Below are 24,059 nucleotides of genomic sequence, written 5' to 3' on the forward strand. Positions count from 1 at the left end.
TCAATAAGTGAATCTTGTTGACCATGCACTTCGTCTCTGAATATCTCGCAAAATCTCGAGTGCTGAGAAGGACATACGCAAAAACCTGCGCGTACGATGAATTTTTTATTTGAGCTCATTAACAGCCGCGTTGCGATCTGACTGAAGTGTAAGATTCACAATGCTGACAATGCTGCTTTAGATATCTCAGACAATGGTTTGTTGTAAATACATAGCACACCAACTCAAAGTGCATATTGTTCCTTGATGCCTTTCTTCATAAGATATGAAACACACCAGATTGTATTTTTTGTATTTTTTTGTATTTATTTATTATTATTATTTTTTTTTTATGCAAAGACATGCTGAAATTCATAATTGTGTAGAGAGAGTTCAATAATGAAATTGATATCTAATGTTGGGCTGGACAGTAGTGGTGGCCTTGGGCCACCAGAAATTGGTGTCCAGACAACAAATTTCTTTTTTTGGTTGCCCAATCAGACAACTAAGATTCAGAATGGATTGTTACTTATGCTTTTATTATGGGCCACTACATATCTTTTTTATTTTTTTTATTTATTTTTTTTTGGGGGGGGGGGGCCAGCCAACATTTCAGATTTAAACCCACCAGACCAAAAAGTTTGCGTTGAGCCCATTAAAAATCAGACATGTATGTCATAAATGTGATACTAATCTTAGGCCTTATGACAATACAGGGAAGACTTGAATAGTTGCTATTATAAATATCAAGGTACAGTTTAGGAATTTTGACATGTATTTGGACATTATGTCATTGTTATCATTTACTGGGAAAATTTGTACTTGCTGGTAGCCACTTCTGCATGGTTAAACATGATATCGAAGAGAGTCAAAAGGAGCACAAAAAAGTCTCCATCTCCTTTGAACCCCCTCCCCCCCCCCCCCACACACACACCCAAAGTCATGGGATTATGGACTCATAATACATTATGATGATCATATCAAGTCTGATAATAGAGGCCTACTTACATAATTACTGTTGTTGTTGAAATGATGGAAGAGACATTTTCAATATGCCACCATTGCTGCATGTTATTCAATCCTTTTTTCTGTGTGTATTTGGCCTGAAACAATCCTGATCTTGTATCTATTGACACTGTGGAATATTGCCAATAATACAGAGATATGAGCAGATAAGGCAGTAGAAAAGAAGGAGGCTTGGTATATTATATAAGATGAGATGAAGAACCAGTCGTGATATTGTCTTTACTCCTTGTGTCGTATATCATTTTCTTGCTGTAGGATCTCAGTGTGCAATATTTTGAAGACAATAACTGCCATTTGTGAGAGCACTCTGCTAGCTATGAACATGGCAACTCTGCCTGCAGCCTGTGTATAAAGGAGCTTTCAATGTACAATAATTCCATTTTAGGAGAGTTTTAGGAGAGAGAGAGGAGCTATTTTTGTTCAAGTGGAACAACTTGGACGTTGAAACTTAGGTTTTATGTTCATTTTTATATTCTTCTGTGGTAATCATAATGACATAGCAGTGTGGTATTAAATTCTTAAATTAGAAGCACAAATTTGTATTCAGAGCTCAAATGTTTGTGTACCAACTTCTGTGATAGCTGTGATAGCATGTTGGGGAGGTATTATGTGGTAGTATTCTGTGGTAATGGTGAATGCTCATTTTGTTTAAAGACAAGCATGGATTTTACTTTGGGAATACATTGCAGGTGTCATCTCAAAGGATGGGGGACTACAAAGTTAATTAGATTGTGTTCTGTTGCAAATGGGAATAAAGAGGCCCATTACCAGAGCCCCAGTGGGCAAGACACTGGCAGTTTTTGCTATCGCATCTTACCTCTTAAGGCGCAAACAGCGGCAGCACTATTTACATGTAACTTCTGTAACAAAGAGTTGACAACGCTGTGACGGTTCACAGTATAAGCTCAATTTGATAATGTTTATGAAAAACACAGAAAACTGTATCTATTTCAAAGCTACAATAGTTTTGTAGGTTTTCTTAGGAACAACTAAATGTTGTTAAAAGAAATATCAATTGTAAGCGCTGAAAATGCATTTCTATCGTGAAGTGAAAATACTTTAGTCATGATAAAAGGAGAAAATTAGATATGATTTACCACATGTGCTGTGCCCATGCCTGCTCCACAGTAAATTCGCATTACCGGAAGTGCACAAGTAAACTGCGAAAGTGTGACTTTGCGTGTTGCGTGCATATGTGCGAGATCACCTCATTCATCTGCACATAGCGTACAGACCCGCATGCTAGCGACTGATTGTGTACATTTATATGCGATCCATTGAATTCAGACATCTTCTGTAGATGTAGAAGTAGTGTTTCTTACGGGTGCTGTGTGAAAATATGTAGACAGGCTCAGGCTAAGAGTTTTGAATTATAGTCTAATCAGTGGCTGCATTGTGTTCTCTGCTGGATATGCCACAGAAAATTATTCCTTCTTGATCTTTAAAGTCAATTGTCCTTAAGTTTAGCCAGATTTGGTAGAATTTTTCCTTGGGGGAGGGGAATGCAAGATGTTCTGCTGTAACATGTGGCTTTTTAGGTGCCCTTGGGTAGGACCCTTGAAACCAAATTATTGTTGATTTCTCCATTCTGTCTTCAGTAGCCAAAAGTGTGTTGTTGTTGTTGTTGTTTTTTGGTTAATTTTACTATGAGTACATTTCATTTCATTTCATAAGTTTCAACACAAATCATACAGTGTTGTGTTTACAACATCCATCCATGACAATGTGAAGTAACACACAGATTATAAGTTATAAGTTCAGCATATGCAAATGGCATTTACATAGCATGAGATCAACTGAAATCATTCTCAAAGGTACATTCATGATGGATATATAAAATTGTGTGTGGAGGGAACCTACATACCCTCATAGATGAAGAAAGAATATTGTTGATGAGGCCCCTCTGTGAGGCACTTATTGCAATTTGGTTAATAAGACACACTTGAAGAATTCCAAATTGAGTTTATCTAATAAAGAAGTTGTGGTTAGCGTCAAGCTCCCCTGGGTTTTTGTTAATTAATGGCTGCTTTTTGCAACTGTAATGTTTACTTTTTATTCCCAGACAAGGCAAATATGTGTTATTGGGAAGGCTACATGGAATGAATTGACAGGATTTATAACCTGAACCATGCAGAATTTCACACCATTGATATGGTATGTCCCTCATTTAGTGTTGTTCATTGAGTCAAGAATATGACTCATGGTACCAGGTGTTAATGTCCTGAGATGACATGAAACAGATTTTCAGGCATCTTTTTAGGTGATAGTGTATCACGGTCATCAGAAACGGGGTCGATTTCTTGCGCATTCTGAGAGTTACGAAAGGAGCATTAAATTTGCAGACCTGATAGCATCTTTCATACTCTTTTGAAATCTTTTTGTTTGGATGAGTGTTGTCAGAGGACACTTCCCTAGTGATACGGCGGTAACCTGTCGATGGGCCAGGCCATGGCGATAAGGACAGAAGCATGCACAGGAGACATGATGTAACTCATTGAATGGGCAGGCCGTGATTAAATTCGGGAACCAATTTTCCAAAGCAGAAGGAATCAATCAACCCCGGCGGGCTGTCTCATGCTTCAAATTTCCCTGTGTAAAGGAGGTGCGGAGGCACACCTCTACATAGTAGTGTCACCGTTTCTTTTTCCTTGTCTGTGTTATGTTATGTCTGTGGCATCTTGCCTATCCATCTGTCTGTTTATCTGTCTGTCTGTACTGTCTCCCCTCTCCCTATTACCTACAGCTAATCAAATCACCTGCAATACTTCTTCTGGCTACTTAGTTACTCTGCAGTGCTGCCACACTTTACTTCCATTCCATCTTTTTCCTTGTTAACTTTGTCTGTGACAGATACATCCAGTAATGTTGTCTGTCTGTGCATGCACCATGTCTGTTATGTATCATGCAGAATGAAAGTTATAGGTTTCTTGAACTCACTCAGACTCTGACAAACTTTACCTCTAAAAAAACCTTTTACTTTCTCTCCCTTTTCCCTGCCCTCCCCCATACTCGCGTTTCCATGCACACCTACAAGAAATCTCGGCTCAGCTCTTCTGATGAGCATTTGATACCACTTTCATCCTCCTGTTCATATGGAGATCGTTCTTTTGCTGTTGCAATGCCTGTATTTGGGAATCGGTGTGCCAGACAGACTTACAGCTGAGGCAGACACTAAGCAATTTGTAAAATCTTTGATAACTTTTTTTTTTCCTGATGTAGGAGCTTAAGTTATTTAAAGTGCATAAGAGAATCTTCTAGATTATTGTGCGCTATATAAATCTAATTATTATTATCACTATTATTCCAATCCCCACTTGGATAATACTGTTGCATCACTGGTTTTCATCACAAATACTTGCTGTCTGTATCAATTTTCCCTATATATGGACCCCCCCCCCCATTATCTTATCACCATTCCTTGTATGACGTTTAACCATTGCACAAAAATCACCATTCCTTGTATGACGTTTAACCATTGCACACATGGGTATTTAACAAAGCTGCAAATATCATCACTATGGTATTATGACATCATCAGCACAATTGCACCAGAATAGATCTGATGATTAAAGCTCCATAATGGAAGCAATTCAATTTCTTGTAAATCAGATACAGCTCTTCCTGTTATTGTAATGTAACACGTCTATGTCTTCAGTTGTGTCTATGACTGTTCTTATATTGATAGGGCTCTAGAAAAGCAAGAAACTGCACTTGTACAGGAATCTATATCAAATCCCTTTTTCATAAAAGATGATTGGATAACCACTCTTGCTAGAATGGCAACTTTGGGTGGCAACATCCAATCAGGAAGCAGGTGTCTTGTCATTACCATGACACTTTCTATTCCCACTAGAATTGCTATCATAGTAACTTTTTATGAAATGGGGCCCAGGTTTTGAGTGATGCCAATATAAATGTTTGTATTTTCCCTACCGATGTAGGGAAAATAGGGACTGAGAAAGAATTGGACAAGAGGAAATTTAAGAGCTTTATCCACAGGAAAAGGTCACATGAATGTACAGAAATTGAATCTCTAGTGCCGTTGTCATTGCACTCAAAATAATGCTTTTTTTTTAAGGTCGCAACTCAAATTTTGAAATTTTTTACAATGAGAACAGAAATACCATGATTTTTTAGGTTGTGCAAATATCAATTTAGGTTGTGCTCCAAATTGCACAATTTGTCCTATTTTTTATTTTTATTTTTCTGAGTTGGGCAGTGAGAACGGTGACTGTAAAAAATTTCAAGATTTTATAGCCCACACTGCACTCCGCATGTTGCTCTTTGCTCTTTTTACCATGCTTTGGTGCACTGAGGTATATTGAATTGGCCTTGATACATAGATTAGTAAGCTTGCCATTTATGAAATGAGCGGGTCAGTCCTTCGCAAAAAAATTGCAACCCCAAAAGTTTTTTTTTTTTTTTTTCTACAGTGAGAATGGTGAATCAAAAAGATGTGACCCTGATTGCAACCCAAATGTAAAAGTTTGCAATAAGAATGGCACTTCTAGAGATTTCTGCTGGACTCATACTCTCTCTTTTATATGTTACCAGTTGTTTTTTTTCTCTGTCGCTGTGTGTGTGTCTCTTCTTTTTAAACTAATTTGTTTCCTTCCCTCAACTGGTGGTGGAGCCATGTTTTGGGTTTCTTTTTCTTTTCTCTGTGTGTTCAAAATAGCGTAAAGAAAAAAAAAAGACTTTTAAATGCCAAATCACTATTCAGTTGATATGCGTAGTGGTCTTTGGACAAGCATAAGCCTTTATAATTGCAAAAATTTGAGCGAGGCATAATATATGTGATATATACTTTTTCTGTAGCAAAGGAATGTGATTTGTGTGTCAATTCTTGGCGATCGAATACAACATGGGACAAGATCTTTATAATTACTATTTTATTATCATTATTGTTATTCATATTGTTATCATTTTTATCATTATCGTTCTTACCGTTATTTTTCTTATCTTATTATCATGGCTACTATCTTCATCATCACTATTGTCATCTTTGTTATTATCATCAACTATTGACAAATGTACTATGATAAAGAAAGTGATATTATGGGTTGTGCATTTCGTCATCATTATGAATACTCAAGGTGCTTTGATTTACCCTGCTAGAAGCCAGATGATGTTGTCATGTCAAATCAAATCATGTTATGGTGAATGTCTATTGATAGGGCACATGCCAACACCTCCCTCCTGATGAACAATTACACATATCAGTTGGGAAGACAGTTGGTGCTATGCTCTGCTGCCAGGATCCAATCTGCCAAAGGCACATAAATACTCTGTCTGCTCCTACCCAACAGGCCTTTGCCATCTTTTGTGGCCTGGGGATCCACAACACGCAGATGTACGAGAACGCCATGCGGCTGATGGCCAAACAGCAGGTTGCGCTGGATGTCCTCTCGTACCACGCCACCGCACAGCCTGAAGAAGTCACAAAGCTCAAGGTTGGTTTTTGATTCATCACTTTCTCTATCATCCTTGATGACATACGATATGAATTATAGCAATCATATTCCATACAGGGCAAGGTCTTTCTAATGTGCAAGAAGACACTTAAGCCAAGTGTAGGAAAGAGTATGACATACAGTAGGTAGGGCATAATTGGCTTTGCAGCTGTTTAGTTATGAAATACAGCTTTCTCCTTTGCATCGGTGCTGAAGAGCTCAGAAACCCAAGATTGAAGGATGCATGCATGAGGCTAATAGGGGAGAAGATGATTGCCTTCAATAAATGTTCAGCTGAGAAACAGATATTCAACTCTGAAAGCTTTTGAATCACCATTGAAGGAAGCGTATTGTCAATGACCCAAGACAGATGAAATCAAGTGGTATGACTATGCAATGCACACTTTCTATTGACATTTCATTGCATACAGGGTTAATGATGATGATAACAGTAGTAATGCTAGTACTACTACTACTACTACTACAACTACTACTACTACTACTACTACTACTACTATTACTACTACTACTACTGCTACTACTACTACTACTACTACTACTACTGCTACTACTACTATTACTACTACTACTACTACTACTACTACTACTACTACTACTACTACTACTACTGATAATAATAATAAAATAAAAATATAATAAATGTCAGATTAGTGTCAAGACGTGTCAGGTTGAGTTATTTAATATTTCATCAAACTTTTTTCAATTTTTGTTCCTGCATTCCTTTGTCTATACTATCATGTACCACGCATCTACCACTCGTCTTTTATAAGCAGGGATTGCGAAAAGTGATCATAATCCTAAAAATGTATCTTCCATAGGTCATTATGCAGTGAGACATGAATCAATTTTCTTCCTGTCTGTGAGGCAGCTCCTGTTTGGCACATACCTCAAATATTTTTTAGTGGCGGCATCAATCGTGAGTTCAAAGGAAATAAGGTTGTTGCTGGTGACTCAATCCTTGAACCTTCTTGGCGTGGGATAGGAAATAGACTCTGATCTGCACGTGTGTATGTATTTGAATCACTCAACTATAACTCTTTCCTGGTCAATAATCACAATTCTCTTTATAAATCATAATCACTTTCACTGACATTTATTCAGATGAAGCAACATAAAAAAGGAAAAATGTAAATATCATTTTTTTTTTAACTTTAGAATATGTAAAAAAAATAGAAGAAATGGAGAAGTAAAATACTACAATATCAACGAAACATACCATCTATACATTAATGCAGATCCATCTTCTAGTTTTCTACTTCTTTCCTGCAAATGAGGAGAAACTATGATAAGGGTGACAGTTCCTTGTCTATTTGTGCTGATCAATAACAAGACCCCATGTATGACACAAGATCCCCTGTGTGCCCAAAGTTTGGGGGAAACTGATTGACACATATTGATCCAAAGTTGTCACTTGGCTGGCATTTTGGGAGACTGCATGACACTCATAAATTTTTTGCCCCCAAACCCAGAGTAGGGAATTTCATGCTATTGATTCAACTCTGGTTTTGAAAGAATATACCCAGTATTGCTTTTCAGGCTCTATCTTCACTTTCAGGGATGCAATTCAAATGGAATGTTCACTTAGGGTAATTTCACATCACAAATCCTGCTATTCAGCTTTGCAAAACTTGTTTTCTTGTGGTATTTGTAAAAAACAAACAAACAAACAAACACAAGCACTCAACATGAAGGCTGCAAATTTCAGAAGAGGATTTAAAGTCCATCAGAGAAAGAAAGAAAGACAAAGAAAGTTTTGTCGCAAGAATAAAGCTGTGGCACCTCCTGAGTCTGTAGGTACCTTCAACAAACATATGAAAAAAAAAAACAAGAAACCTTGGAATGTTTTTATTTTTGACCTCTAACCATGAGCAGAAAACTGTAACCTTTTTCGAGGATATCAGTGATATTCATGATTCTGGAGTGCATTCTCGTATGACATGTTTGTGTCGAAGAGCACTGTTGTGGTGATGCAAGTGTGTTGAGTTAGTGCCCAGATGCATGGAAAATTACTCCCAAGAGAAGGCTCCTTCACCCAAACAGAGCAATAACTCTCCATTAATCTTCCGGGGCACTAAATCTGTCGTATCGCATGTATGAGATAGATTGCATTTTGTGAATAGGCAGCTGAAAGAGGTGTGATGAAAATGGACATACATGCACCCTTTTCAACCAATTTGAACAGGAAAGCTTACGATATATTTGCCTATTGCATTATTTGTTCAACACATCTACCCACTCAGACAAACAATGGAAAAAACAAGGAAATTGGGTTTAGAATGTGTGTCCCTTGTTACAACATATTTCTTATCGTCAGATTGTCCATTTTCATACAGGTCTTGTTTTTCCTGTCTGTGTCATTCAATATTGCCTTTCGTTTTACGACTAGAAAGATACTTTGTATAATGTACATCTTGCCAAATGAGTTCAGTTGATAGTCAGTAGTATAAAAAAAAAAAAAAATACTACCATGTTGGAAACATTGTGTTAAGCACATTACAAATATAATGTATTATTATCATAATTATGTAACACCAATATTACCCTTTTGTTCTTTTGTCCTTGGAAAAAATGCTCAAAGAATCTTGTCAAGATACTCTGATGTAAGGTGATATCTATCAGTGTACATTATCTCAGCATGTTTCAATAATTGTATCATACTGTTTCTCTGTGCTTGATGATTTGCTGCGCGCATAAATTGGCACAATCACTTGTATGCTTCCCTGGTTTTCTCTAGTGTTCTCTTAAGATATGGTGTCACATTATCAAATATTTACGAACGTTTTGAAAACAAAATTTGTGACAGGTTTTTTTCTGTTTCATATGAACAGAAAAGAAGAAGTGTGTTTATTTTGATAGGCTCCTTGTAAGAATTTTGAAACTATGTGTTTTACCTATAGTTTACAGAGCTAAGTGTATGCCAAATTTTACAAAAATGACACAATTCAGATAAATTTGAGAGTAAAAAATGTATACAGATGCTTACCAGATGTAATGTGCAAGATCCAAAGGGATACAGTGGGATTCTCAGATTTTCTTTCATGCAGCTTTCATATCTAGCATGTTGCTGGTGCAGATATCCTTTGGTTGTTTTGAAACTTACCAACCTCAGTCCCAGTCAATTCCCCCCCCCCCTTGTGTAATTTTTATGGAACCCTAACCCACTGCGGTTGGCTCTGCCAAATTAATCCAGAGGAATTGAATTCAATTGTGGAATCAATCATTTCCTGGGGGTGCATAGCTCCTGAGCCCTGGCTGCATTAGGACAACTATCTATGTGCCTGATCAGGTTTGCCTCTGGTATATCCTTATTAAGCCCCAGTCCATGTACATTGTCTATGAGTACTGACCTTTTCTCTGTTATTGACAAAGCAATATTCCCTGTGGGACCCCCCCCCCCCCTCCTGGATTAAGATTTCTTTTGCCACAGAGGATACAGAGGAGGAGCGATAGCTGGAGATGAAGAATGACAATTTGCGGGAAAGAGTGAAAAAAAAAAAAAAAATCCCTCCGAAGAAAAGCGCAAAGCCCAGAGATAACCATGGTGCTATATTTCCGGCAGAGCGTAGCCAGCTCCATGCAAGATGGGAGGAACAAGCCATGGCTAGATTGACTGTGTGTCTTGTCGGTTTAGAGTATTGGCACTGACAGTGAGAGATCCTGTTGATTAATCCCCTCTTATTTGACAGACGTGCATGGCCACCGCATGCACAAACACGCCTGCTCTTCAGCGGCTGCAGACACAAACTGCACGCAAGGGAATTTCTGCGGTTTTTTCGAGCCATGTATCACCAGGGGTCCTCGATGTCTCACAGATGTAGTTTGGAGTCTGAAAGGAAGAGGCGGAGAGAAATCTGTTCGGAATGTCAGTGGGATGTGACTAAGAAGAGATTGTATTCTTCTCGAATATTGATAGATGTTTCAATGTTATGTATAGATGTTTCAATGTTATGTTATATTCTCTCTGTTCTTTAAGATGTTGCACATGGTACTTGTTACAAAACATGGAATTTAACTGAACATGGCCACTGCTACATAAGCCTCATTCCTTTCAGAAGAAGAAGGACAAAAGAAATAGTATGACATACTGCATTTTATTATGTTTTCTCCTGCCCAGAGTAGTCATTGTGGTTATTTCTAGGAATTTGTCATGAAATGTAGCTGTGTATTAAACTATAAACCTGCTTTGGAAATAAGGCATGATGTTCATTTTTTTTTTTTTTTTTTTTGGGGGGGGGGGGAGGGGGAATAGAAAATATCTATCGTAAAAACATTGTTTTTTTCGTTAAGATGTAGAATTGTCTTTACAAGTGCTCTTTTGCCCCTTCTTGTAGTGTGTCATTAAGTTTGATGCATCAGGGCAGTGCATATGGTATGGCACTGTACCCATGGAGTGTCAGCTAGAAGTGGGAAAGAGGAAGCCACACCTGCTCTTCCATTGTATTTCTAGTTTTATTTCACGCATGATTGGAGAGCAACTACAGATTCTAAAACTTGCTCTACCTGCTTTTACTGAGCAAGTTTTTTTGGGTTAATGCAGTGTGCAGTCAACCAAAAGTCATGATTGTCATAAATTGATGTAAATGTGCTAACATCAAACTGTGGAGTCTTGAGGGAACTTCATGAACTTACACATACATTACATCATGTATGAGGCAAGCAAGGTGAAGATGTACCATGCATCATTAAATCTTCAGTTTTCATCTCGAGTGGGGACTGCTTATAAGATGTTGATAGCTGATGCAAACAGGTTTGCTTTTACACAGAAATTGCGAGTGCCGTCGGCAAGGAATCTGAAGCTTTACGAGTTCAGCTTCAACGACTTTGACCTGTCTGAGGACCAGACAGTCCAGGCCACGCTGAGGATGTTCATCGAGTGTGACCTCATCGAGCGGTTCCACATCCCATATGAGGTGAGAGTCCTTACTCAACAGATGAACACACACAACGTGCCGCCATCAATCGCTCCTCCCAATTTTATAAGCGTAGACACCTCATTAGCACGTTATCAGATACTTCACAAATGCGAAGCCTGACAGCCATTCACACAAACACAGTTTGCATGTGCACACACCACACACACACACACACACCACTCACACACACACACATACTCACAGAGGGATTTTGCACGATGATATGATGAGTGATTTCATATCATACATTTTCTGATACGAGTAGTGAAGCCATTTGTAAATTCTATGTGTGATCATTTTTGTTCCAGTTTTAAACCCCTTGGAAATATATACAATACATTTTGTATAATACACGTTGTAGTTCTCATTCTTCATCTTTCACTTTTCTGTGCATAGCAAAATGTAAGGAGATTTATAGGGCTTAGATTTGTCTGTATTTGCTACAATCATGTGAATTTTGTAACATGCATAGGTTTCGCTCAGCTTCAGAATTTTAGACCTTTGAATTTCTATATACTCCACTATCAAATGCACAAATTAAATTTCTGGAAGAAAGTTAGCCTGTTATGGTGCTTAGGAAAATTTTACTTTCAAAGAAATCGCTTATTGCTTGAAATGCACTTTAAGTAGAAAACCATTTCTCATTGATGTAGGCTAATGACAGCATATAGTGAGACCTAGTTAAGACAATCTATTTGTTAACCAACCTCTCAAGCCTGTAAACACTTCATTAACATTGTTTTCAAATGTAATTACAACACACATTTACTTAGAGGCACTTGTTTCATCAAATTACAGTAGTTGCATGTTTTCATTAACTAAGCGAACACTGTAGATGTCAGGATGTGGAGTCATTCATCATGTAATAACCATGCAGGGTATACCCAACAATAATAATGAATTTATTAAAAAAAACAAAAAACAAAGAACAAAAACAAGTGCTATCCAGACTTGCAAACTTGAGTTTTCGATGGTATTTAAATTATGGATGATATATCTCATAAATGATCTTTTTTTTTTTTTTAATATATTTTATTGTCAGATATTGTATTATTAACTTTGTCATTTAGTGTTGTTTTTTATCTAGATTTTTTTAAATGGTCAATAATTCAGGTGACATTACATAAAAAGAATGTGTGTGTGTGTGTGTATGTGTGTGACTGTGTGCTATTCTTCATATAGCACACACACACATGCGCACACACACACACACACACACACGCACACACACACACATACACACACATTCTTCTCACTAAAGTTTTAGCCAGGCTATTTCTTCTATATCTGATCTCATTCTGACTACTGTCAAGACAGAAATGTTCACATGCATTCTAATTTTGTAATTTTGAACGAACCAAGATTCATAGAATTGAAATGCACACCAAAGTTCTTGTTTACATTATGCACAAAATTAAAATGCACACCACAGTTCTTGTCTACATTATGCATTGGATGCTAGTGGCAATTTGCAAAAATTTCATGGCAAGAAATAGGTCTTCAGCTCTATTTCGCTAAAATTTCATACCACAAATATTTCTTGCTTTACAGTATATTTTGAGGTTAACATGAATCACACTAGATTTCATTCCATGTTTGACACGTGTGCTGGCAACCACAAAGGATTACTGTAAAAGCAGTTATTTTCATGAGACTATAACTTTCTTGAATTTTGCAAATCACTGTTGGGCCATGAATTTAACAACACGCTAAAATATTGCAAGTGGACAGGCATCAGTGCTCTCATGATATCCTTCGTGTCAAATCGTGAAAGCAACATCTTATGAAAATTTCTGTGACCGTTGTATTTGCAAAGATACCTGTGCGACCCCCCCCCCCCCAGCTTTTACAGTAAGTGATTTGATTTCCATGTCTTTTCCTCCATACAGGTACTCTGCAGGTGGACTCTGAGTGTCCGCAAGAACTACAGACCAGTGATCTATCACAATTGGCGGCATGCATTCAATGTGGCTCAGACTATGTTTTCTATCATCATGGTGAGTCTGTGTCAACCCTGCTTGCTTTATACCTTACCATCCAGTAATCTGATGCACTGTAGCTTTAGGATTCAAATGTTAAGTGCCATAGGTCAAGGTTCAGAGGTTTTTTTTTTTATTGCAGTTATAATTTACAGATGAATGGGTTAATATCTTAAGTTGACAAAATATGCAGCTATAACATTCAGCTCATGTTGAGGAAGTTGAAATGCAGAAGAACAGGCAGATGCACATGAATTTGAATTGTGATGTCAGACTATGGGTGTTTTGTGATACTTGCTGTGGGACATGTTGGATATTACGAAATGCAGAAGACGTGTGATGGAGATTTCTATACGAAACATACCAGGTGCACCAGAGCAATTTGAATGGGGAGTTGTATCTTATCAGCATTAGATCCTCAGATTATATTGTGTAAGAGAATATAAAAGTGAAACTTTAGCGGCTCCAATGACATCACTAACCCATGCGGCAAATACTGCCATATGCGGGCAAGCAGGCAAAGGATTATGTCCCACTTCCCATTGCGTGCGATTTATCAGGCCAGCCAGGCAGGCGGGTGCGTGGTACGAGCATTGCTAGCTACCTAGATAGTGCAATCGCTTACCCTAGATCTTGTGAGAAGCCTGGAAACTTTGAAACAGATGTGCTAGATATTGACTTGTCATCGGTATTTTGAAAGTTTAAAGTATATATATGGTGAAGCATTGTGTATTGCTCATGGCTGCACAAATAGATGGTGAGTGTGTGTTAATGGCAAGAAAGTCAGATTTTTATACCAGGTTACAACAGATCATTCCCAGGGAAGTGAGCAGCAGTGCCTATCAATTTTCTATTGTATCCATGTAGATATCTTAAATTGCACCAAAATCACAAGAAATATAGCTTTTAAAAATATTTCCAACCATTCATATAAACTTGTAATAAATTGGTTCATAGGGAGTATTGACTTCGAAGTCAACGTCTGTTTTGTCACTCATAAAACGTCATTCTTTGCAAGCGATTGCAGCGTATGCTGCCTGCACAATCTGAATCTGAAGTCTAGCTGCTAGCTTATCATGCAACATACCTTTCAGGTAACTGGGAGCAAGCCAGAAATCAATGTACTAATGAGTTTGGCACGTTCGGTGAAATCTGTTGAGAAATACAGTTTCTGGAGGGAAGAGTGCACACGGACACACATAGAGTACTGACAGACAAAAGCAGACACAAACATACACACACACACTCACACATTTCTCTCAGCAGGCTTCTTTTAACTTGTCATAATCATTGTACATGTACATTGATTTATAATTTTTCACTTCAACAATATACATTGCACCATATCAGATAGAAGATAGTGTAGGCAGCGTACAGGATATTGACAGTGATCTCTTGCGAAAGCGAATTGTTCTGAGCTACAACATGAAAGTCGATGACGATATCAATGTTTCCTGACCACCGATTTGGTTCAAAGTTACGTGACTGGAAAAAAGCCACGAAGTGTTTCCTGTGATTTTGGTGTGATTTGGTAAAATATGATTTAAGATATCTGCGTGGATACAAAATTACATTGTGGGCCATCAGTTGACAAAGTTACAACTCAGAATACTAGTGATCCAAATGATAAAGAAAAACAAACGCGGGGTGTTTACAAGGTGATTGCCCTCAGCCCTAGATCTAGATCTATCTAATAGATATCCAAATGAAAAGGAAACATAAACACAGTCATGGTGCGCATCCTCAGCTCAGACAAGTGCCAACTAACACGGTGTTTGAAATTCTCTATTGACTCGCTGAATCAAGACTCAGAACTAATAGCAGAGCAAAAAAGTCGAGAATATCGTGCAGATCGCAACAGATATACACAGGAGTGGGACTGTAGCATCATAGTAATTTGTACACATGACAGTGCACACATATCATGTCTGCGGTGTCGTTTAGTGTTTTTCAGTTTTGCCACTCAGGCGGGTGAGTGTCAATGATGTGTGACGTCATGGAACCTTGTCCGTAGAATCAATACGCACAGACAGCCGAATGCAGCAATTATACAACAAATTTTGTGCATTTCGAATGAGTTGAAAATGTCTTGACATATTCTGGTCAGTGCACAAGTGACAAGAGAGGCAGGTAGCGATTTCAAATGTCAAATTTTCAATTTTCAATTTTCCAACTTCCAGCTCAAGGGCTAACTCATATATATTTATACATGTATATGAGAAGTGGCAAAAGCTTTTGATCTCTCCGTCTCATGAAAAAAACATATGACATCTACCAAAGTCCAAACATAACACGGTAAACCACAGCATTTCAGTATGCCAAGTTCAGGTATACGAGTCTTTTACTGTCCTTTTGCATTTTTAGTGCACATGTACTACTAGGTCTGTGCTACTTGGAAGTCGGCACACTCCATTAGTGCCAATATGTTTATAGAGGGGCTGTTTTGACAGATATCGATTCAAAGACAGCTACAGATATGGATATTCTTTATTAATATTTTTTCCAACAAAGAAGATGATTGTCATCCACATGTAAATGAATATAAATGTGGGACATGTGGGACAGAATGAATACAAGTCAATTTAGAAACGACACCATAAGTGAGTCGTACCAGGGTGGTGCTTGTCGTGTGGCATTGTACCTGATCTGATATGCCCTGATTAATGGCAGTAATGTAATTGATTTTCAGTTTAATCAGATACAGTTTCTATCAAAAGGGACGTGTGTACTAATATGAATACAATGATCACAGTTCTGGATATAGCTTGGCATGTGATGTGCAATACCTGAGAAATCTGCTACTTCCCTGATTGCAACAGTCCAACTTGACAATATTCATGCAATATATATGCACTGGTCCATTGACCCGTTGAGGACGAGTCCCAAGTATACTCGGGCAAGCGTCTATGGGAAATGCGTGTTGTAGCAAAGTCAAGCAGTCCTCAATGGGTTAATGAAGACTACTCCAAGTTGCGAGGAATTAAATGGGTATATAGTAATAATTCAAATACAATACATGGAAATACATTTGATATGTACTGATATTAAGCTCCAAAGTCGTAGACTTGTGATGAACAATTGATTCAGTGCTGTAAGGAGAATGTTGGAGCTCATGTGTGAAATGCAGATTACTGTTCATGAGGCACTGTGATTAGCATTAGAAGAGTAATGATGCATTATGCAAATCACGTCTGAGTTATTTCCTGAGCACTGCGTATGATGACTTTGCCGGCTGCCAGCTTTCTTGGTGTGCAGAAAATGAAGATTTCCTCTTACTGCCGCTCTTTCTTCTTGGTTCGCAGAATGTTCTGCACATGATTTCATTTAAAATGCATGAGACGTGGTGTACTCTATGAGGTCTTTGAGACATCAAAGCTATGTAATTTTGACGCTGTGTTGTATTGTCCTTGATTTATTCATTGAGTCATTTGCATCAAGGGGAAATACTTCAATGACATTTAATGGGTATTCATCTCCAGTTATTAAAATTCTATGAAAGTATCACATGAGACTCACGTCGTTACTGTGGACATTTGGAATGAAATTAGATATGTGCAGGATCTATGGTCTTTGAGGTGTACAAAAGTAAGAGTTAATCTTTTAATAGCAAAGAGTTAAGGTGAGCCTTCTACTGAAAAGACTGTAATATTGCTGTGTGTGTTACATACATAATGCATTTAGTTTCCAGTAGCTTTTTGCAAATGAAACCATTGTAGGTGTTCTCATTTCATTTTTTTTTTCCACTTTAGGAATAAACAGGGGTTTTTAGTTTGTTTTTTTTTTTCATTCAAATGTTTGTATTGCCTGTTCAAGTGGTGAAACTTGTTAATCTTGAATAAAGTGCAAGGAAAAGCCACTAATGGCTAAAAAGCACTGGTAAAAGTAGAACATCCCTTTCTTAAATGTGAAGCGTGTCAAGTGGAATGCACAGAGTGGATGATATAGCAATTGATTGATTTTTAAACAGTGAAAGGTATCGATCAGCTGAGTAGGACAACTCACATCTGCTCCCATATCGGTAGTGGCATGTTTACAGACCTTCAGAGCCAAAGCTTGGATAGGTAGCCTCAACATTGTGTAGGCTTACTTATCAAACTTATGTTCCATATACAGATATACGGGAAGACTGTTTACTCCTGTACTCAAATATTTGACTGCTGTTTACCTTTAACTATTAATGAAGCTGCACTGGGCTTGATAGAGTGGTAAGGAGAAAAAAAAAACAAAACAACAACAACAACAACAATTTTTTGAAGGAGCGGTTTCGTGTTAGTGAATCATGCCATGGCAGTAACATGTCTTATAATTCTCCATTTTAAAGGATCTAGGAATAGATGTATTTTGATTCACATGGTTTGGCACATTCTGACAGGGACTATCAAACAAATATTTGGGTAGATTCAAGACTCCGCACTTTCAGACAGTCTGTTCTACGTGACATGAAAAGACATGCAGGCTGAGAAGTAGCTGCATTTTGAAGGCAAACAAGCTATCATGTTCAATGAATAATTCTGCATGTGCAAGTAGCAAGTAAAGGTTACTGTGTTATCTTACCTGTCTTGCATGAAAGTGAGGGGAATGTATTGGCGAATCTGTAGACTGCACAGGTTTTGCAATTTGCAATTCCAGCTCTCTGACGTGTTAGCAGTCAGCTCCAAGCCTCAAAACATCTTCAACGCCACTGTCTTGGCAGTTATTTTTCACAATAACTCAGCATCGTATTGATCTATCCATAAATTATTGATCAATACCATGTTGTTTGTGTATTTGTTTCAGACGGCCTCTTAAGTGTATGAATCTCGTCTATGGGAGACAAGCTGTGTCCTGTTTATACAATCAACTGTGTTTGTCCAGCAGCTTTAAAATATATGTTCTTTGTTGTATTAAGACAGAAACTTACTACTACAACCTGCTACTACTTATATAAGATGAAAGTTACTCTTTGTGAGTAATGAACAGCAACTGATGGGTTGTTTGACTTACATTTTTAAATTTGTTTGTTTGTTTTTTTGTATGTTTTAGACGGGGAAGCTGAGATCTGTCATGACAGAGCTGGAAATATTTGCCCTCATCGTTGCCTGCCTCTGTCATGACCTGGATCACCGAGGCACCAACAACACATTCCAAGTCAAGTAAGTCTTTCATTTCACATTCATGAGATGTGCATTCTCACATTGAGAGAGAGAAACAGCTGGTTTACAGTAAAGTGCAGTATATTTCTATTCCTCACTCTCTTTTTCCCCCTCCGCCCCCTCAAAAAAGAAAAGAAAAGAAAAAAAAAAATGAGCACAGTTACACACAGTGAAAATAAGTAGTTGAACAAGCAAGTCACAAAATATTCACCTCAATAAAGATGTAAACGCCAATCAACACCAATTCTCAAGTGTAACAAGAATACAGGAATTGTTCGCGGCTTCTGAAGCCCCTGCAGCACATGTTCATTTGTTCAACAATACAATAATAGCAGCTGCTGGGCCGACAAGAAAGGTACTTTATGCTGATTGGTGGTTGTGTACCTTTTGCCATGGTGGCTGCAATTAGTGTAAGTGGCAGATTGTTGAAAGAAAGAGCATTATAGAATGGAGCCCCCAGAATTTATACATTCTCTTACATGTATATGACAAGGTGAATGCAGCCAATATTTTCCTGAATATGTCAAATTGTCTTGACATGAGTGTTGTTGATAAATGTGCCATTGAATAGAAACAGAAAGTTGCTGAAGTCTTTAATTTGTGCATTGTGCATTATTATTCTCTGTTTGAACTTATCTTTGTGTGATATTTCATGCAGAACTATCAAGTCCTTTTCTTGCACAAGGAACTTATTCTTCTAACATTTCCATTTATTTTAACCAGAATATTTGTGCTGAAAATGAAAATTTTATGGAATGCATGATTTTTCAAATACTCTTGCACTTGTTGGCTTAATTTGCATGTTTATGTTGAATTCTTAAAGAAGCATGGATTCGTAAGAAAACTCATCATCTTTCAGAGAGAGCATGATAAAAGTTTAAAGCAGTTGCCTTGCAAGTACAAGATGCATCCTATATGTCTCTTGTGTTGCACAATTGCACCAAGGCCTTTTACCGTAAATACTTGACATCTGCAAAATTGACCTTACACATGCGTTTACACACACTACACCCAATTACACACATTCAATTATATTAATCATATCAAATTAAAAAAAAAAAAAAACCAACTCAAACATTATTCACTAAATATCATGCATCTGTAGCCTTCTCAGTTTATCATTTTTATATCATATTTCAATGTATGCAGAATTTGTGTATTGCTTTTATCATTCTGTGTTTTGTACACTGCTACTCTTTGTTGAATATGAAAATATATGAAAATATATGACAGGAAATGAAATGAAACATACTGAATACAAGCGGACAGCATACATACCAAGGTAACAAAAACAATGAAAAAGGAAGATGAATTTGTGCACACACACATACACACACGGACACACACACAGACACACACTGATCTCAAACGTCGTGAACCCTTTTCTGTCTGTATGAACATTTCAATCATCACAAATTGAGCCATAATGTCAGGGCAATATCCAGCCACCTTGATGAATGGCCCTTGTGATTGGTTCCTGCATCATTACTTTGCCACATGTGTGTATCTCTTTTCATCAAGCTTGTCTGGTTCTGCAAAGCTGAAAGTAGAACCTGTCTTCATTGGATATTGAAGAGAGAAATCTTGAGGAAAAGTTGTCCAAAGATATCAGTACACTGAGCTTCTTTTGAATAAAGAAATTTAGTTTCAATATTTCTCTCATTAAAGGGATCGTATAGTTTTGGTTGACACCTAACTTCAGGTTTCCAACATTTTTAGGTGAAATGATGAGAAACCTCCTATGAAAGATAAAAGAGCATGTAATTTCAAGAGGAATTCAACTTTGATTTGATGAAAATTTGTTTTGAAGTGGCTGAAATATCCAAAACACCTAATAAAAGGTGGGTCCCACCTTTTATTGGGCTTGCTTGGTTTTACTTTGTTTTTGGATATCTCAGCCATTGCAAAACCAATTTTCATCAAATAAACTTTAAATTCCTCTTAGATGTATTTCATGAGGGGTTTCTTGGTATCTTGCAAAAAGTTAAAAGCCCAATCTCCATCTCCACCAATACAAAATCATCCCTTTAACTTAAGAGTCAAAGTATTCTCAATGTGTGCTTGAAAAAAAGATTTATGAGAAAATTAGAAATGTGAATTTTAGTGTACCTTTTTTCATATTGTGTAGAGTTTATGTAATGTGATGTAATCTGAACCATCCCTCAGAATTGATTTTAAGTAGGAATGTCATCAGTATGTGTAATCATATGATATATTTTTGTTATGGACATCTTCTCCATGTCGATGTATTGTCTTTCCTTCTCAGCAGTAGACTTCTTCATGGTTATTTGCTGCATTTCTTCCATAGGACGTCTTCCCCGTTGTCCCTGTTGTACGGTACCTCAACCATGGAGCACCATCACTTTGATCACTGCATCATGATCTTGAACAGTGAGGTGAGTTTGGAAAGTTGCCTTGTGTGATGCTATATGCCTGTGTTGTCAAATGTTATGATGTGGAGAACGAGCGAAAAAAGTGCTATTGCACATATTAGTCAATATCCTGTTTCTATGTTGAAATGTGTGGTTTTTGCTGTGTCTTTTGTAGAGTGTTTTTTTAAATTATGTAAGTGTAATTTTTTGTTGTATATTGTATATTGTCAAGTGTGTGGCATTCAAAATATGCCAAGAAAAATTCATGATTCCCAGGCTCCTTTACTCCATCTCAAAATGTTAAGTTAGAGTAGCATGCTTATGTCCATCTGAAGAGAATGGCTTTCTCGTCAAGTACATCATTCCATCACCCCCTCCCCCTCCCCTCTCCCTCCCCCTTCCCCTTCCCCCCTCCCCTCATTTGGCATTATAGTGTTACTGGCCCCTTCAAACCATTTTAAAAGGTATCTTTGCAATTGCTGTCACTAATCTGGTAAAAGGAAACTAGCAGATATGTAAAGAACGTGTGTGCTCTGACTGTTTGTTTTCGTCTCATGAGAGGACAAACGTTTGAAATGAACTTTGAGTGGATTTCCATGGGGAACAAGAACAAACATTCCACCTGCTGGTAGTACATCAAGAAAAAAAAAAAAAAAACTATGAAAAGCTAATCACTTTCTCCTCAACAATTTTTATTTTTTTTGGTGTCCATTTTTTTTTTTCCTTTTTTTTTTGTATTGCAGTAGTGATATCAAGAATTTTGCTACCGGCATGGCAGTCACATGATGTCTCACATGTCTTTGCCAGCAGTATTCCTGTTTTCATCGCCAAAAGTCAAAGGAAATTGCAATTTCGCTACCTGTTTACTTACGGAAAGGGAGTGTGGAAAAAGGAATTGGAGGAGTTTTCACGTAGTATTTATTGTGTTGTAAGCTGGAGACCTCTACAAAGGGTGCCCAGAGCTGTTTTATTGGGATTTATGTGTAGAAAATTGCCACAATGTCATCATGCTGATGTTTTGCTCCGTTTGCAGTGAGTGAGCTTGTTGGTATAGGGGAAGAAAAATGTGAATAAAATTCCACACGATCAAGTTTAACCATGCTTTTGTTCAATTGTATTGTGGCCGTATCTTTGGGGGAAATGGTAAATGTTAAAGAGCCTGGCCTGTCTGTAAAGACTGTGCTGTCAAAAATGTATGTTTCATCAACATACTCTTGGGGGTTTGTAATCAGGGTCGAGTTTTCAAACTCACGAAGCAGTGCCCGTTAGCGCCACCCTAGATTTGCATCGCTCTGATGATTAGCCCATTTCTGAGATTTGCCGCCTGGTTTCACCCCAGTCCCAAATAGATTCAGATCTTGGGAGAAGGATTACCATTTCTCATCAAGGGCTCTTCTTCCTCCTTGTGTGGGAGCATCCTGAAGTAGTAAGAAAAAAAAATACAGAGTCCTGAATAAATGTATAAAGTTACCTTTTTTAATCAATTTACAAATGATTTACACCCTTTTGCATATCTAAGGCAGGTGGAAAGTTAGGATATTGATTTTCTTTTTCCATGTCATTGTGCATGCCTTCAAGAGCCAGTGAAGCATAAAGCAGTACAACCTTGTGGGAAGGAGCTACTGAGTGCATGATTTCAGGGTTCATTTACCTCATTACGATACTGAAAGCATGACTAAAAATGTGCAGCCTCACCTTCATCTCGGCTGCACTGCATCATGCTTGGAGGGAAAGCATTCCATTCCACTTGTGCCATCCCCCTGTCTATCAGTGCGTGGAATTCTGCAGTAAACTGATGAATATATGCCAAGGTCTCAGTCAGTCTGCAATGCCTGTGTGTGTTTCCAAGGCTGTGTGTCTGTGTGTGTGTGTGTGTGTGTGTGTGTGTGTGTGTGTGTGTGTGTGTGTGTGTGAGTGTATGTGTGTGTGTGTGTGTGTGTGTGCATGTGTGTATGTGTGTGTGTGTTTGTGTGTATTTGGGTTTATATCTGTGTCTGTCTGTCTGTCTGTGATTGCCCGTCATTGTTTTTCTCTCCAGATTCTGTGTTTAGAAGGTAATCAGGTTGATTAACCACAGGAAGGAAGCAAGGCCCTGTGAACAGTTTGTGCAGAAAATTGCTGATTATGCTTCATCTCTGTAGGATGATTGCCTCCTTCACCAAAGGAAAGTCTGAGTGACATGTGACAGAGATTCTGATGGCAATATGACTGTATATTTTATGAAGTATTTTGTAGGTAGATAAATTGATGTTGGCATATGCCCTGCTGATCATTTCTTCTATAAATTGCAAGAATATTTTGTTTTATGTTTTATGTTTTTTTTTGTTTTTTGTATGCTTGTTTGTTTCCTTTTTGTTTTTTCTTTGTTGTTACTGAAGCTTGAATTCTTCAGGGGTACATTGCTGTGAGGAATTTGAAAGGAAGTTACACACAAGAGAATTCAGCTAAGATATATTATTTTTGTCACATAGAATGTCTCCTTAGCTGAGATATGACTATGTGAAAGTGCTTTTAGCAAGCTATTGTGGTGGTTAAGATAATATACTTCTATCATCCTCTCGTGAGAAGAATACCTCACCTTATGGCTAAAGTAATCACCTGAAATGGTTTGAAAATAGGCGAATTGTGCCTGAGGGAGTGATTTTTCTGTAATGGTCTTCATGCAGCATTGATGATGATCATACATTCTATCCCATCACCCAGCATGCCAATAACTCCACATCAAAGTACGTGCCTCACTTGTGCTTCTGTAGGTGGCAGATAGCGTCCTGTTGTCCTGTCCATGCCTGTGCTAATTATCATCCAAATTCGATGGCTATTGGATAAAAAAAACCTTTTTTCCCTTTTCTTTTGATGAATTTATGTATAGACATGTGCTACTTCATAATGATTTGCCAGAACTTTCTCATCTCGCAAAGTGACAAATTAATGAAAGAGTTTGGACTATTATAAAAGAATATGTCTTTTGTAAAAAAAAAAAAAAAAAAAAAAAAAAAAATGGCATAAAAAAGTAGCAGTGATGCTTTGTCATGGTTTACACTCTTTCAAAAGATGGGAACCAGTCAGGAGGATCATGTGTTTCTGGCTTGGTTTTTGTTGTTGTAGTTCAATTATTGTTTGTTTGTTGTTGTTGTTGGTTTGTTTGTTTTTTTTTTGGGGGGGGGGGTGAGATACATACATTTAT

The 24,059-nt window shown here is 37.7% G+C and overlaps 1 protein-coding gene across 5 annotated transcripts in view; it reads left to right on the forward strand.

Annotated features, from left to right (window-relative positions):
* LOC140241808 (cGMP-specific 3',5'-cyclic phosphodiesterase-like) overlaps positions 1-24,059 on the forward strand; it is a 169,022-nt gene that overhangs the window by 110,479 nt on the left and 34,484 nt on the right. For all 5 annotated transcript variants that reach the window (XR_011902107.1, XM_072321558.1, XM_072321559.1 and 2 more), the window contains 5 exons: positions 6,315-6,458; positions 11,243-11,389; positions 13,282-13,389; positions 18,394-18,503; positions 20,812-20,899. Coding sequence is in view for 4 of the 5 variants with exons in the window: in XM_072321558.1 (XP_072177659.1) it covers positions 6,315-6,458; positions 11,243-11,389; positions 13,282-13,389; positions 18,394-18,503; positions 20,812-20,899 (597 nt within the window). In the remaining variant the exon portion in view is untranslated. The remainder of the gene's footprint in view (positions 1-6,314; positions 6,459-11,242; positions 11,390-13,281; positions 13,390-18,393; positions 18,504-20,811; positions 20,900-24,059) is intronic.

Source organism: Diadema setosum, chromosome 18 (genome assembly GCF_964275005.1).
Source record: "Diadema setosum chromosome 18, eeDiaSeto1, whole genome shotgun sequence".
NCBI classification, from domain to species: domain Eukaryota; kingdom Metazoa; phylum Echinodermata; class Echinoidea; order Diadematoida; family Diadematidae; genus Diadema; species Diadema setosum.